General features: G+C 35.3%; 1 protein-coding gene across 4 annotated transcripts in view; it reads left to right on the forward strand.

Moving 5' to 3' along the window:
- The window catches only part of LOC123561068 (acyl-CoA dehydrogenase family member 11-like), an 80,319-nt gene that overhangs the window by 33,026 nt on the left and 31,772 nt on the right, over nt 1-15,521 (forward strand). Inside the window, exons 1-5 of one of the 4 annotated variants that reach the window (XM_045353240.2) lie at nt 839-959; nt 3,518-3,856; nt 4,311-4,425; nt 5,852-5,969; nt 7,422-7,521. In XM_045353240.2, coding sequence (XP_045209175.2) covers nt 3,569-3,856; nt 4,311-4,425; nt 5,852-5,969; nt 7,422-7,521 — 621 coding nt within the window. In that variant the 5' untranslated portion in view covers nt 839-959; nt 3,518-3,568. Of the gene's footprint in view, nt 1-838; nt 960-2,421; nt 2,492-3,517; nt 3,857-4,310; nt 4,426-5,851; nt 5,970-7,421; nt 7,522-15,521 lie in introns of those variants that run through there. The other 3 variants (XM_045353242.2, XM_045353239.2, XM_053516553.1) reach the window with 3 other exon arrangements.

Raw genomic sequence — 15,521 nt, forward strand, 5'->3', positions numbered from 1 at the left:
TGGCGCAATTGCAAGGGGCGATAGGGCTAGGGTGAAGAGAGACGGAGAAAAAAGAAACGCCAACAACAAACAAGGCGACATCCGCAATACAGAATACGAGACAAAAAAAAGTTGAAAATAAGGACACCACACTGGAACGGTCAGTAACCAGTATCCAGTATAAAGGAAACTGAGGCTTCGCACTTACCCTATTTTCGAGAAGTTCGACAAGACAGTGTGAATAGAATAACTCCCAGCTGAGAAGAGTTCCCGATAATATTGTTATAACTTCTGACACAACCCTTTTGTATATCTACATTGATGTATTCATGTATGCTTGTTGTATGTGTGTAACAGAATATGTATATATATATGCAATGAAATATGATTAAATTAAACTGAGAAAGGCTCTAACATTAGCGACAAATACCGAAACATATGATGTAAAAATATAAATAGGGTCAGTCTAGGGTATAATTACACCAATCTACCCAGCAACTTGTCTGAAGTCAGAGCACCAAGAGCCTAACTGTTACCGGCTTGACTAAGCAAGCTGCAAGGAAAAATTCCACTCCCTCCGTCCGTTTTTGTAGAATTTAAGAGGTCTTACACATTGAGTCATCGCACCATCAAATAGGAAAGCGTAGCGACAGTATTCTTCACAGAATTAAGAATAAAAATATCTACATTGTGTGTGTCTTTGTCCAGGGTGCACACACGTGCTAGAAATAATGCCCGTACTACCGGGCGTAGGGTCATTCTCCATAAAAACCTGGAAATTCGTCGTATGACATATGACTACATACCAAAGTAACAGATACTACCGTATGTACCGGATACGAACTTTTAACTCACACTTTTTTTACATAGTTACTTCCCCTACCTATAACTACACCATTTGTACAGGTAAGCCAGATCGGTATCAAAATCATTAAAAGATACTATTCGTAGTCTCTGATAACAGATACACAGTCTACAAGGTAAAGATTAGACTAGCTCCTAGACTATGATATATATTTTTTTACATTTTTATGATTTCAGGTAGTGAACTGAGCCAGTCTATATCCTATGTCCAATCAATAATTTTAACATCAGTCCTCATTCATAATTTTAACATGTCCAAAACATTGCGGAATGATACTAATTTCACTTGGGTAATGATTACATTTTACTCAGACTTTATCATAGACTCCCTGTGTAAAATCTCAAACTTTTAACTAAAATAAAGGTATTAAATCGATATAATATTTCAATGAAACTTCACAGTTTTGTTGTTTGTAGCATCATCTGGGGCATGTGCAGTGAAAAATCTTAATTTGATTTCTAAAACAGTGTAATATTTATTTCTAAAGTCACTATATGTTCATTGTAAATATACTTCTTTATACCCAAGTGGAAACTGGCAGGTACTCGTAAATGCAGCTCTCTGATTGGTCAGTTAGAAGCCCTAATGTACTGTGATGTCATGATAAAGTTATGAATAGAAAATCTCTAGAACAGACTGGCTTTTGTCTCTATGAACATTAAAAAGAAAAAAAATCATGGAAATATCTTAATTACCAGTGTAGTGGCTAGTCTAGGTAAACATTAACCAACACGTTACATTCTCTAGATAAATAATTGGACGTGAAAAAAAAAATCATTTTACTTTCAGTTAGAATTAATCTAGTCCAAATAATTTACTCTAAGTTGAATACAGGAGCCTGAAATTCTATCCAAAAGCCAGGAAAAGTCTTTATATGAAAAAAAGACCCCCCTCCTATATAAAGAAAAACACCAGGAATGCAATGTATTCACACCCCACCCAGCAAGAGAAAAAAAGAAAATTTCAAAGTAAGCAGTGCGAGTGTTCTTGGGTGGCATAATTATAAGTCCAAATAATTAGATGTGAAAAAATTGTCATTTTACTTTCAACATTTAATATTCTGACATTTTACGTTTTTACTATCGAAGCCTTTTTTGACGTCTTGACGATAAGTATAAAAGAATTGTAGCATAAATTTGATTTCTAAAACATTATTAAATCGGTAAACTTTAATCCTAGATGAATAAAAATACCTTTTCTTCAATTCTGCAAGGTTAAAATAATTACTATTCATTATTATCCACAAAATGTCACTTAATTTATTTGACATCGAATGTTTACATTTGCCGTGCCACCATTTTGTTTCTAAATTGAAAGTATAAATTAAATTTGATTGGCAGTAGATGAAAAAATATTATTTCCCGCCAAATATTTTCATTGTAATTTTGATTTATTTTCACCGTAATTGTGTATTTTTGATTTGTATCCTTATAAATTTTAAAAGTCTCTTCTGAAAATAAAAGGATTATAGACATTTGTAGTTTCTCTTGATGGGATAGAGAAAAGATAACATTAATTTCGTTCAAATAGTGATTCTGATATGCAAATCATGTTTACATCTGGAACACCCTCGGTTATTGCCGCTATTCAAAATTTTCAACGGACAGAATACTGGATTAATTAATTGGATAATAAATAACAAATAAGGTAAAATTTAACTTTTAATTGCTGCCATAAACTTTGATAAAGTACATTTATGATTATTCTTCACACTCAATGTGAAAGTTTCAGTCATTTTTGCCAGGAAGTCGTTAAAAATCCTTAAGATCAAAAAATCAAATCTGAAGTGATTTTTGTGCTATACGTTATTTCAGTTCAACGTTAAGACCTGACATAACATGGAAAATAAAAAATGTAAAATATTAATTTAAATGAACTTATAAAGTGATGTCAGGTCTTATATTTAGGAATAGTGTAATTATCTAAAGGCAACTCAATTAATTGCTTAATTATGCGGGACTGTGCTTACTGGTCGCTTCACCGTATTAACTAACACAAAATCAACGATTTCAACAACATTTCGGTCATCGTCCAAGCCATTGTGGGATGTCACACCTTCATGTATATTTCTGCGCCGGAGAGAATACAAAATAATGTAAAATAGGTCACGAACTTTGACATGTAAACACCACTTAGGTGGCACGACTCAAATACCGCAAAATTAGTGATGATGTCGAGTATACATACATAGAAAGTGTATAATTTTTCCTTTCCAATGATGTATATAATTATTATCTAGATTCCTTAAAAAACTTTCAAACTATGGTAATTGAAAAATTCAGAGGTTTAACATGCATGTACTACATATTGGAAAATGGCCAATCACAGGTAAACACATGCGCAGGGTGCAGAATCATTGCGCTGTAACGGTGTTAAATCACTTAGCAGCGTAACTTCATATGACCTTCCTCTTCAGACTTAAAACCTTAATAAACAACATTTTTGGTCCTACCACAAACATAAATGAACAACTTTAGTTCATTCTCACACTTAACAAACATAATGGCTAGACCTACAAACTGAGGTAACTGAAACCCTTATCCCATTCAGTGGGGGATACCAAATTTGCTTATTGGTAAAGTTTTGTATGTAAGCTAGTATCTTAGTAAACACATGGACATTTCTTTTTCTCCTATAATGAAATTAATCATTTCTTGTCTCATTTTCCTTCAGCTACAGAACTGATATGAAATAAATGATCAGGACCCTGCCAAGACAAGCAAAATGAGTGTGAGTAGGATAAATCAGATCTGTTGCAGGAAACTATTTACACTACAGAAGGCATCAAAACATTTAGTTGTCCTAACCCAGTACTGCAGGGAAGTTCATACTGACCCTCGCAGACATCAGCACACCCAGGCTTCATCGTTTGAAGGGGCAACAAGAGAGTTTGACTTTCCATTTGCCAGAGCTAGATTAGGTACTTTTGTACAAGAGGCTCCTGTACTTGGGAACCAATACCTTGAAGATGCCACACTCCAGTCTTATTTAAAGAGGCATGTACCTGAGCATGTAAGTCAGCAGAACTTTATATTTCAAGCATGTTAAACAAATTCAGTACTCAGAAATATCTTTAAGATTCACCATACCTGTTTGAACATACATGTATATTTCCTCTGTTTACAATGGCTGTAATATGTTTAGATATTAAAATGCTCTCAGTATGAGATTATAGTGTTTCTTAACTTTACCATGTTTACTCACTCACTGAAATTATTAAATTTTCTTAATGCCATTAAATTGCAAGTTACAATTGGATCCATTTATGTTCACAATCATAGATTATTTTATCAACTTAAGGCAGTCCGTGCTTTAATTGATTTTTAACAAGTTTTTAATAATTATCTTACTAGCAGTGAAATGGTTTAAATTTTGGGGAAAATGCATAACAAGAAAGTGAAGAAACTCATTTTTAGTACTGTTTTTTTGCTCAGCTTTTTCATAATCCTGTTTTTTTTATGTACAGGTACTGGGAGAGATAGAGCCAGACTTGGTGAAGTTTGGTAAGAAAGTGGCAACAGAAATGTATGATCTAAGTTTACAGTGTGAAAAAGAACAGCCATATGTAGAAAAGTTCACAGGTATTGTAGAAGTATGGACCAATGTTCATCAGTGTCTGAAATTTAGACCTACACTAAAGAGTGCCAAGAATTCAGAACGTTTTGCATTAACAAGTTATATTACTGAAGCTGAGCTTTCTTTACTTATAACTGGTACATTTAAAATGAAAATTGTGCTTGAAAGTTTAAGTTCAAATGTTGATGAAAGGCGGCCCAAGTTGTAGTGATATATAGGCTAAAGTTCAGTGATCTTTTTTTATCCAATAGTTAGTGAGGGATATAAAAAATGACCAGTTCATTTTACATATTTCCATACTGCTAAAACTGTCTGAGTTATTAAGTTGTTCAGTAAAAGTCAAATATTTGTAGTGTATTTTTAGCTCACCTGAGCAATGCTCAATTGAGTTTTTGTGATCGCTCGATGTCCGGCATTTGACATCTGTCTGTCTGTCAACATTCAGCTTGTGTATGCTATAAAGGCTATATTTTTCAATTGATCTTCATGAAATTTTGTCAGAATGATTACCTTGATAAAATTTAGGCCAAGTTTGAAAATGGGTCATCTGGGGTCAAAAACTAGGTCACTAGGTCAAATAAAAAAAAAACCTTGTGTATGCAATAGAGGCTGTATTTTTCAATTGATCTTCATGAATTTTGATCAGAATGATTATCTTGATGAAACCTAGGCCAAGTTTGAAAATGGGTCATCTGGGGTCAAAGACTAGGCCACTAGGTCAAATCAAAGAAAAAACATGTGTATGCGATACAGGCAGTATTTTTCAATTGAGGTTGATGAAATTTTGTCAGAATGATTGCTTTGATAAAATCTAGGCCAAGTTCGAAAATGGGTCATGTGGGGTCAAAAACTAGGTCACTAGAGAATAAATGACCTCAGACATGTGTCTTTTGTCTTGTCATCTATAGATAACATTAGCCATGCCATGGATTGAACTTACAACCTTTTGACTCATTGTCTTTTGTTATTTCTGTACTAAGCAGACAAGTTCAAAATGTAATAATTATGTTTCAACCTAACATCAGGGCAAATGGAAGGTTTGGACTCCATGATAACTGTGAATATAGTGTCATTCTACTTTCATCTAATAGAAGCACATTATATCCCTGTCAGCAAAGTTTATAAATTTAATAAATCTACTTAAAAGTTTAACATAATACATTACATTTAACAGGTCTTGTAACTCATTTCATGCAGCAATTATGAAATTCAGAACAGTACACAGAAGGCAAGATATATAGAACTGTGTTTAAAGTGGTATTGAATCTAATAAAAGATATATAGAACGGTGTTTAAAGTGGTATTGAATCTAATAAAAGATAATAGACCTGTGTTTAAAGTGGTATTGAATCTAATACAAGATATATAGAACTGTGTTTAAAGTGGTATTGAATCTAACAAAATAATGGAACAAAATCTGGTTATTCACAGGTTGGGGAAACCTAGTGGATAAGCTTGTTACAGGGCCGGCATGGAAGAGAATGCATGATATCTCTGCTGAGGAAGGTCTTATTGCTATATCATATGAAAGGAAATATAGAGAGTACAGGTAAGAAATAGTTACATTTCAAAGATGAACTTTTCACAGGAGTCTGTGGTGCCATAGTTAGTAGGTTGGGCTATAAAGTGAGCAACCCAGTTTCCATTCCAAGTTGTACACTGCTGGTGTTCAGTGCTGGGAAATGACTTATACTGGTAGTTACCAGAAAGATTGACCTATACTTGAAGCCTGGGAGGTAATTGTGACATCTGCCATGGACACTTGTTCAATCCATTTGCGGTGGGGGCTATGTTAAATAACAACCAAACCTTAATTGTAAGTTGCGTATATTTTCTTAAAAATTTGCAAAGAGAGCAAGTAATGCATTCAAGTGCTAAGCAGCGTAATCTCTGAAAGTATAAACAGCTTTGAAATTTGAGTTTTAGTAACACAAATGTTGCTGTCATCTGTCAATCTGCAAAAAAAAGTGACGCAGAAAATAACAAATCTACAGTTAAGACCGCAGCAAAGGGAAGTTGTTGTATAGGTCTGCAACAATATTAAGAGCTGAAATCCAACTGTACAATGTACTTCTATACTGTGAGATCAAGTGGTTGAGGTAACTGATTAAGAATCACTTGCCTACCACCTGTGTATCTTCAATCAACTCTTGTCATGATATTTCTCAGGTAGTACTGGCATTTCTGTTGTGGCTGGCATCAAAATTTAAACCATTGCTGAATTAAACATGTAAATATGTTCAGTGTAACACAGTCATAATTTACTATATATTGAAATGTACCAGACAGCTAAATAATTTTTTATATCATTTTTGCTTATTACAAGTGTATGAATAGACTCAGTGAAACCAAGCCTGATATTTTACTTACATGCATTTCTGTCTAGTAGCATTTTCTTTTAGATTTATTTCTATTCATTATACATTATATACAAGACTTGCACAAGAGAAATATCAAATGTTCAGTTATATAACTTTTACTGTCTGATATTGATAGGTTATTAACTTTGTATAGAAAAGTATGTACAAGTTCTGCAGCAGAAATATTGCATGACTAGGAGCACAGTATTATTTCGCTATAAAGCAAGTGCAAATTTCTCGATGGAAATCTAATAATCATTTTATTACATACATATATACCTGTACACATATTGGTACAAATGTATTATAAAAATGTTATGAATTTGTTCATTAACCTGCATAAAATTTACAATACTGACATAGATCAGTTATTTAATGCAACGATACACATTAAAATGACATGTTGCACCCAATATCAAATTCAGATAAAAATTTTGGCATTTCCGGTTTCATCATAACTTCACCGAGAACAATAAAAAGTATATAATAAACATTTATTTTAGACTTTAAATTGTTGTGCATCTTTATCCCTCCTAACTTACCCAGACTAAACACAACTCTGAATGTACTTGGAAAATTAGCATGTTCCTGGTTTTGCATTTGTTAGTTTGTCATTTCAGACAATTATTGTTTTCTTTCAGTCGTTTATATGGTTTAGTGAAGAACTACCTGAATGCTCCAAGTTCTGGACTTTATTCATGTCCTCTTGCAATGACAGACGGGGCCGCTAAAATAATTGAGGTAGGTTCTTACTATAGATTATCTTTATGACTGGCAAGAATTATATACATGTGATATGTGTGCATTTAGTAGATGTTCTCGTATCATTTTTCCCCTCAGTTCCAAATAACAGCTGACACCACAGCAAGGTGGTTAGGTATGCTGATGTTCAATCACTTTTCCAGTGCCTCACCTTGGTGGGAGCCTTGCATATAAGGATCTTACATGTCTGCCTGTGTAAGTCGGGTGTTTCCCTACCCGACAGACAGTGTGGAATGAAAAACTGAGCGTTAGTGATGTTTTTAGCTCACCTGTCACAAAGTGACAAGGTGAGCTTTTGTGATCGCGCAGCGTCCGTCGTCCGTCGTCCGTCCGTGCGTGCGTGCGTCCGTCCGTAAACTTTTGCTTGTGACCACTCTAGAGGTCACATTTTTCATGGGATCTTTATGAAAGTTGGTCAGAATGTTCATCTTGATGATATCTAGGTCAAGTTCGAAACTGGGTCACTTGCCGGTAAAAACTAGGTCAGTAGGTCTAAAAATAGAAAAACCTTGTGACCTCTCTAGAGGCCATACTTTTGAATGGATCTTCATGAAAGTTGGTCAGAATGTTAGCCTTGATGATATCTAGGTCAAGTTCGAAAGTGGGTCAGCTGCGGTCAAAAACTAGGTCAGTAGGTCAAATAATAGAAAATCCTTGTGACCTCTCTAGAGGTCATATTTTTCATGGGATCTGCATGAAAATTAGTCAGAATGTTCATCTTGATGATATCTAGGTCAAGTTTGAAACTGGGTCTAGTCCAGTCCAAAACTAGGTCAGTAGGTCAAATAATAGAAAAACCTTGTGACCTCTCTAGAGGTCATATTTTTCATGGGATCTGCATGAAAATTAGTCAGAATGTTCATCTTGATGATATCTAGGTCAAGTTCGAAACTGGGTCACATGCGTTCCTAAACTAGGTCAGTAGGTGAAATAAAAGAAAAACCTTGTGACCTCAGTAGAGGTCATATTTTTAATGGGATCTGCATGAAAATTGGTCACAATGTTCATCTTGATGATATCTAGGTCAAGTTCGAAACTGGGTCAACTTCAGTCCAAAACTAGGTCAGTAGGTCTAAAAATAGAAAATCCTTGTGACCTCCCTAGAGGCCATATTTTTCAATGGATCTTCATGGAAATTGGTCAGAATGTTCACCTTGATGATATCAAAATCAAATTTGAAACTGGGTCACGTGCAGTCCAAAACTAGGTCATTAGGTCAAATAATAGAAAAACCTTGTGACCTCTCTGGAGGTCATATTTGTCATGGGATCTGCATGAAATTTAGTCAGAATGTTCAACTTGATGATATCTAGGTCAAGTTCGAAACTGGGTCATGTGCGGTCAAAAACTAGGTCAGTAGGTCAAATAATAGAAAAACCTTGTGACCACTCTAGAGGCCATATTTTTCATGAGATCTGTATGAAAGTTGGTCTGAATGTTCATCTTGATAATATCTAGGTCAAGTTCGCAACTGGGTCACGTGCCGGTAAAAACTAGGTCAGTAGGTCAAATAATAGAAAAACCTTGTGACCTCTGTAGAGGCCATATTTTTCATGGGATCTGCATGAAAATTGGTCAGAATGTTCACCTTGATGATATCTAGGTCAAGTTTGAAGCTGGGTCACGTGCGGTCAAAAACTAGGTCAGTACATCAGATAATAGAAAAACCTTGTGACCTCTCTAGAGGCCATATTTTAAATGGGATCTGCATGAAAATTGGTCAGAATATTCATCTTGATGATATCTAGGTCAAGTTCGAAACTGGGTCAACTGTGAACAAAAACTAGGTCAGTAGGTCTAAAAATAGAAAATCCTTGTGACCTCCCTAGAGGCCATATTTTTCAATGGATCTTCATGAAAATTGGTCAGAATGTTCATCTTGATGATATCAAAGTCAAGTTTGAAACTGGGTCACGTGCGGTCAAAAACTAGGTCAGTAGGTCAAATAATAGAAAAACCTTGTGACCACTCTAGAGGCCATATTTTTCATGAGATCTGTATGAAAGTTGGTCTGAATGTTCATCTTGATAATATCTAGGTCAAGTTCGAAACTGGGTCAACTGTGATCAAAAACTAGGTCAGTAGGTCAAATAATAGAAAATCCTTGTGACCTCTCTAGAGGTCATATTTTTCATGGGATCTGCATGAAAATTAGTCAGAATGTTCATCTTGATGATATCTAGGTCAAGTTCGAAACTGGGTCACGTCCGATTCAAAACTAGGTTAGTAGGTCAAATAATAGAAAAACCTTGTGACCTCTATAGAGGCCATATTTTTTATGGGATCTGCATGAAAATTGGTCAGAATGTTCATCTTGATAATATCTAGGTCAAGTTTGAAACTGGGTCACATGCGGTCAAAAACTAGGTCAGTATGGCTTTAAATAGAAAAACCCTGTGACCTCTCTAGAGGCCATATTTTTCAATGTATCTTCAATCAATATTATTATTATTGATTATTATTCAATTATGTCTTTATCTTTTCAGGATTCTTCAGTTGGGGCACATCTTACCCAATCTCTGTCTGAGGAAGAGAAAACGTTTACTTATTAGAATTTCTGCATTAATGGCAGAAAAATCATTCTTGAAATGCTCTTAAATTCTGCAAAGACAGAATTGTACCCATTCCTAAAATTTTTGACTTGCAATTATAATAATAGAATGCTTTATTATCAGTAATCGCAGGCTTCAGCCGTACCGGGTAGGTGCCATTGGTAAAAAAAGACTGTGTTGAGCGACCTGTGGAGTTTCCACTTTTTCTATTTGCTAAATTCTGTCGATTGAATTTTTTTAGCAGAAGTCCTCAGCTTTTAACAATTTGCAGTTTATCAATATAGATTATAATCCTTGCACAATAAGCATATATAAACAATAATTTCTGTTTACAATTACCAATGCAGAAAAGGGCCTCTTCCAGGGAGAATACTTCCTGGTTGATCATGGTTATCACTTTATTGTTTGCTTTATTTCTTGCATACTTATAAATTTTTGAAAGTCGTCTCGATACTAATATACTTTATTTGAGACGTATAGATTAAAAATATTTTCTGGTGATTGTCAAAGTAAGTTCAGTGTAATCATAGCTTGTAAATGGACTTTTAGATTTTGAAATTTCTAGCTTTTGCTCATTTATGAACATGTCATCAATCTTATTTTGACTAACAAACTTCTCTTTTTCTTCTAGTATCAACCTGAGCCTTCTGAATTTATAGAAAACACTTTTTGTGACAATTTACCTACATTATATTTATTGTGTTAAGACTTTGTGACTAAAAAGCTGATAGTGACAGACTGATTTTAGTGAATTAGTGATTTTAGTGAATTAGTGATTAATCAAACTGATAGTGACAGAGGAGTGTTAATAGTGATTCTACTGTGGAAGGAGGTGATCTGTTTGAGGACTTAGAGTGTTTGATTTTGATTGACAGAGCAGAAGATAGGGGACTTTCAGGAGTGAGGTAATATAGTTTGAATGTAGACAGAAATATTTCTCCATTCCATGATTCGCAATTCTCTGATATATGTTTAATATCATGGTCAGTACTTAGATGAAAATAGATGATAAAGTAAAGCAGTTGTGTGTTCGTCATTTTAACTTTTACAAGCGTGTACTTTCGAAGTCTTCTGATAGTTGATGTATGCTTTAGACGCACAGTATAACTCCTCAAATCAAGGTCACTGAACACCAAGTTTTAAGAACTACATGACATGTGATATGTCAACCTTTCCTGTAGAGGTTTGGTATTTAGCTTATTTGTCATGTAGGTTCCAACTTTCCTTGCTACTAGAGTCCAAGCTTATAATTTGAAATGGTTGTATAAAGTTTAAAATATTTCTCTGTCTGCTAACAAACATCATATACATGAAAAGTTTATTTTATTGTCTGGTAGAGCGAAGTTGCATCATGTATAACTTTAAGCATAGATAACTTGTTTAACTGAAAAAAGTTATCTTTCATATTTATATTACCTAGGATGCCAAAGTTAAGACAGAAGTCCTGTAGCCAAGCCAGGAAGGCTAAAACTGCTCTAATGAGAGAGAAAAGAGAAGCAGATAGAAGGGTTGACATCAGTGATAGGTACATGAACACCAGCATGTCTTTGATACCATTTAGTGCTTACAGTTGTATATTAGCATTTTTTTACTTATTAGACTTCAAGAATGATTTTCTTCGAAAACCATGATGTTAATTTATGATTGCATTCCCCTGTCACTATTCATAAAGATAATTATCCCTATGCAAACACATATTGAAGCAACATCTATAAGGAAATAGGGCGAGTTATATCATTGAAGGCTCTAGTTTAAAATTTATCTGTGCCCTGTGTTTATGTTTTTCATTTTAAAGCATTTTGAGTCAGACAGAGAAGTCTTTCTGAAAATGCACCTTTTTGTTTTATATTTTCAGGTCTGTGATTAAGTTAAATGGTTGTGAGAAGATTGGTGTCAATCCTGATGCAGCTACGCCAGATGAGGGTCGGCATGACCCTACAGGTCCACTGTGGCCTGTGCCTAACGTCGCTTCTGCGTCTGGGCCATCTGGTATGGGTACAGATGGACCTTTTTGTCTGTCTGTGCAGGGCACTGATAAGCAGATGGGGGTCAATGCCCACCTCTCTGAGCCCTCTGGGCCATCTGCGCCTTATGATTTGCCAACTGATACACTTGATGATTTACCAAGCTGTATGCAAACTGTTTCTAGTGGCTTACCAAGTGAAACCACAAAGGAAACTGATAAAACTTTCCAGTTCCATAACACTATGTGTTCATCTGAAATAGAATCATCTGTTTTGACTGGTTGTGAACTTCCATACGTGGCTGTACCAGTCTCAAGACCAGCGGGTTCTGATATATTCATCCTAGGCTCATTTCATCAAGGTGAAAGTATTTTCAGTGTAGAGTCACGTGGCAGGCAGTGCACATTAAATGCTATGTGTTCCTTGATTCATGCTAATTATTCAAGGTTGAATAGCAGCAAAGACTTGGATAATGTTCTTTTAGATGAGGATTCATTATACAAGAAAAGTGTCACAGAGCTCCAAAGAACAAACAGATTTAGGAATTTCCTGTTAAATTTTGATGAACTACCTGTCAATATTAATATCATGAATAAACAGATTTCTGTAACCAAGTTAGAGGTTATCTCTGGTGTTTGCACACAGCAGTTTGCTACAATGAGTTTGCCTTCTCTTTATCAGTCCTTGGATACTGCATTTACCAAGTCCTCTTACTTGCTCCTTATGATGGGATCAATTTGTTCTGCAGTGTTTAAGAGGGAAGACCAATATTTCTTTTTTGATTCACATTCACATGGTGCGACTGGATTGTCCTCAGAAAATGGAACATCAATACTCATTTCTTTCCATCAGTTACAAGATCTTGTTACATACATGTATGCCTTATATGACAGTATGTTGATTGACATAACAGCGCAATTTGACTTATTGCCAGTGCGTTTTGCCAATGTATTTTGTGAACCAGCAATGAGTTTAAGTGAACAGAAAGTGGAATTGGTCAATGTTGTTACTGCCACTCCTGGTTTAAATGAATGGGAAACTGTGACAAATAAGAGGAAAAAGAAGTCTCCTAGTCATCATAGTACTGCTTGTGAAAAAGAAACAGCTTCGCAAACATCGAACTGTGATTCTTGTGAAACACTCATAGGCAAGTACTTCAAAGATCAAATGCAAAGAAGTAAATTAAAGCAAACAAAAAAACAAAAGATGCCTTCAAGGACAGTTTACATGAGAACTTACATGCAGGAGAAAAGACAATGTGAGGAATTCAAATACAAGGATAAACAATATTCTCTGAAATCAAAGCGCAATGCCAGACAGTCTGAAGAATATCAGAAGAAAGATAGACAGCGCTCGCTTCAGTCAAAGCGCAATGCCAGACAGTCTGAAGAATATCAGAAGAAAGATAGACAGCGCACGCTTCAGTCAATGAGCAATGCCAGACAGTCTGAAGAATATCAGAAGAAAGATAGACAGCGCACGCTTCAGTCAATGAGCAATGCCAGACAGTCTGAAGAATATCAGAGGAAAGATAGACAGCGCACGCTTCAGTCAATGAGCAATGCCAGACAGTCTGAAGAATATCAGAAGAAAGATAGACAGCGCTCGCTTCAGTCAAAGCGCAATGCCAGACAGTCTGAAGAATATCAGAAGAAAGATAGACAGCGCACGCTTCAGTCAATGAGCAATGCCAGACAGTCTGAAGAATATCAGAAGAAAGATAGACAGCGCACGCTTCAGTCAATGAGCAATGCCAGACAGTCTGAAGATTATCAGAAGAAAGATAGACAGCGCTCGCTTCAGTCAAAGCGCAATGCCAGACAGTCTGAAGAGTTCAGAGAAAAAGAGAAAGAGAATGAGAAGATGTCGAAAAGAAGGGCGAGAATAGTAGAAGAATTTAAGGTTTGGGAAGCAAAACAAAGAAGAGAGAAACGAACAAGTGATGACATTAAACAAAGAGAACTTGAAATACAAAACAAGTCAAAGAGAAAATTGAGATCAAATCCATATAATTTAGAAAAAGAAAGAATTGCAAAACAACAATGGAGATTAGATGCAAGGAGTAAAAATGCTGAAAAGGTTATGGATAGGAAAAGGAAAGTTCTAAAGAGAAAAGATCCTTCATTTTCAGAAGCTGAATTCTTGCAAAGAAAGAGAAGACGATGTGGACAAGATATTGACACTTGTATTGATCGCTTTCAAGAAAGAATATCAGTTGGGCCGCTATATATATGCAGTTGCTGTCATCAAACATGGTTCAAACACAGTGTGACAGAAGTAAAATATTTGACTTGTAATGAGAAAGAAAAATTTGTAACAGGGGTGGTATCAGTCGATAATAAAGAATGGGTTTGTAGAACATGTAAATCTAGTATAAACAGTGGTAAAGTACCGAAATTGTCTGTTTTAAATGGGATGAAGTGGCCATGTAAGCCAAAGGAGTTGGAACTTTTCTCATTAGAAGAGCGTTTAATTGCATTACGCATACCATTTATGCAATTAAGAGAACTCCCAAGAGGTCGCCAGTTGTCAATTAAAGGAAATGTTGTAAATGTACCAGTTGATATTCAACCTGTAGTAAATGCATTACCAAGACCTTCTGATGAAAATGTTACGGTGCCAGTAAAATTGAAGAAAAAAATGTCTTTCAAGTCATGTGCTTTCTCTGAAAATGTTAGACCCCACAAAGTACTTGTTGCCTTACATTGGTTAATGAAAAACAGTGAACTTTATAAAAATGCTAATGTTGAAATCGATGAGCATTGGATTGAAAGTGTAACAGCAAACAGTAATCAAATATTAAATGAATTCTTTGAGTCTCAAGTGGAAATGTTAAAGGATACCAGTTATGAACATTTTGACTCTTGTATGGCTGACCTTTTGGAGGAGTATACTTATGACCAAGATTACAGCACTTTATTGCGATCCTGTTTTCAAACATTAATAAAGCATGCATCAAATTTTGACGTTGAGGACTTTGAAAATGTTTCTGCTGAAATTCATGACCATTTTACATGTGAAGAAAAATCAAGACATCAAACTTTAGACATTACAGATAATAGTGAAGAGCTGTATGATTCAGATGCAGAAGAAGTCGCACAGGAAAATGTTGGAAATATTGACACTTTACTAGATGATGCCAACCTTGAAAATCGAAACATGACATTTACATTCGCACCAGGGGAAGGTCAACGACCACTTAGCATATTTCAAGATACAGATTCAGAATATCTTTGTTTTCCTAGTATATTTTGTGGTAAAAGGCGTCTTGAAAACGAAGCAAGAATTGTGCCAGTAAATTATAGTGACATTGCAAAATGGGAGTTGAGAAGCCAAGACAGAAGGGCTGCTAAATGTGTGCCAAATATTTTCTTTAAACTGAAAAAGATACAAATGAAGCAGCTGAATGATAAAGCCAATCTTGCTGTTAGAAGATGTCGAACAGGTACAAGTAACGTGACTG

This window comes from Mercenaria mercenaria, chromosome 10 (assembly GCF_021730395.1).
Source record: "Mercenaria mercenaria strain notata chromosome 10, MADL_Memer_1, whole genome shotgun sequence".
In the NCBI taxonomy this organism is placed as follows: Eukaryota; Metazoa; Mollusca; class Bivalvia; order Venerida; family Veneridae; genus Mercenaria; species Mercenaria mercenaria.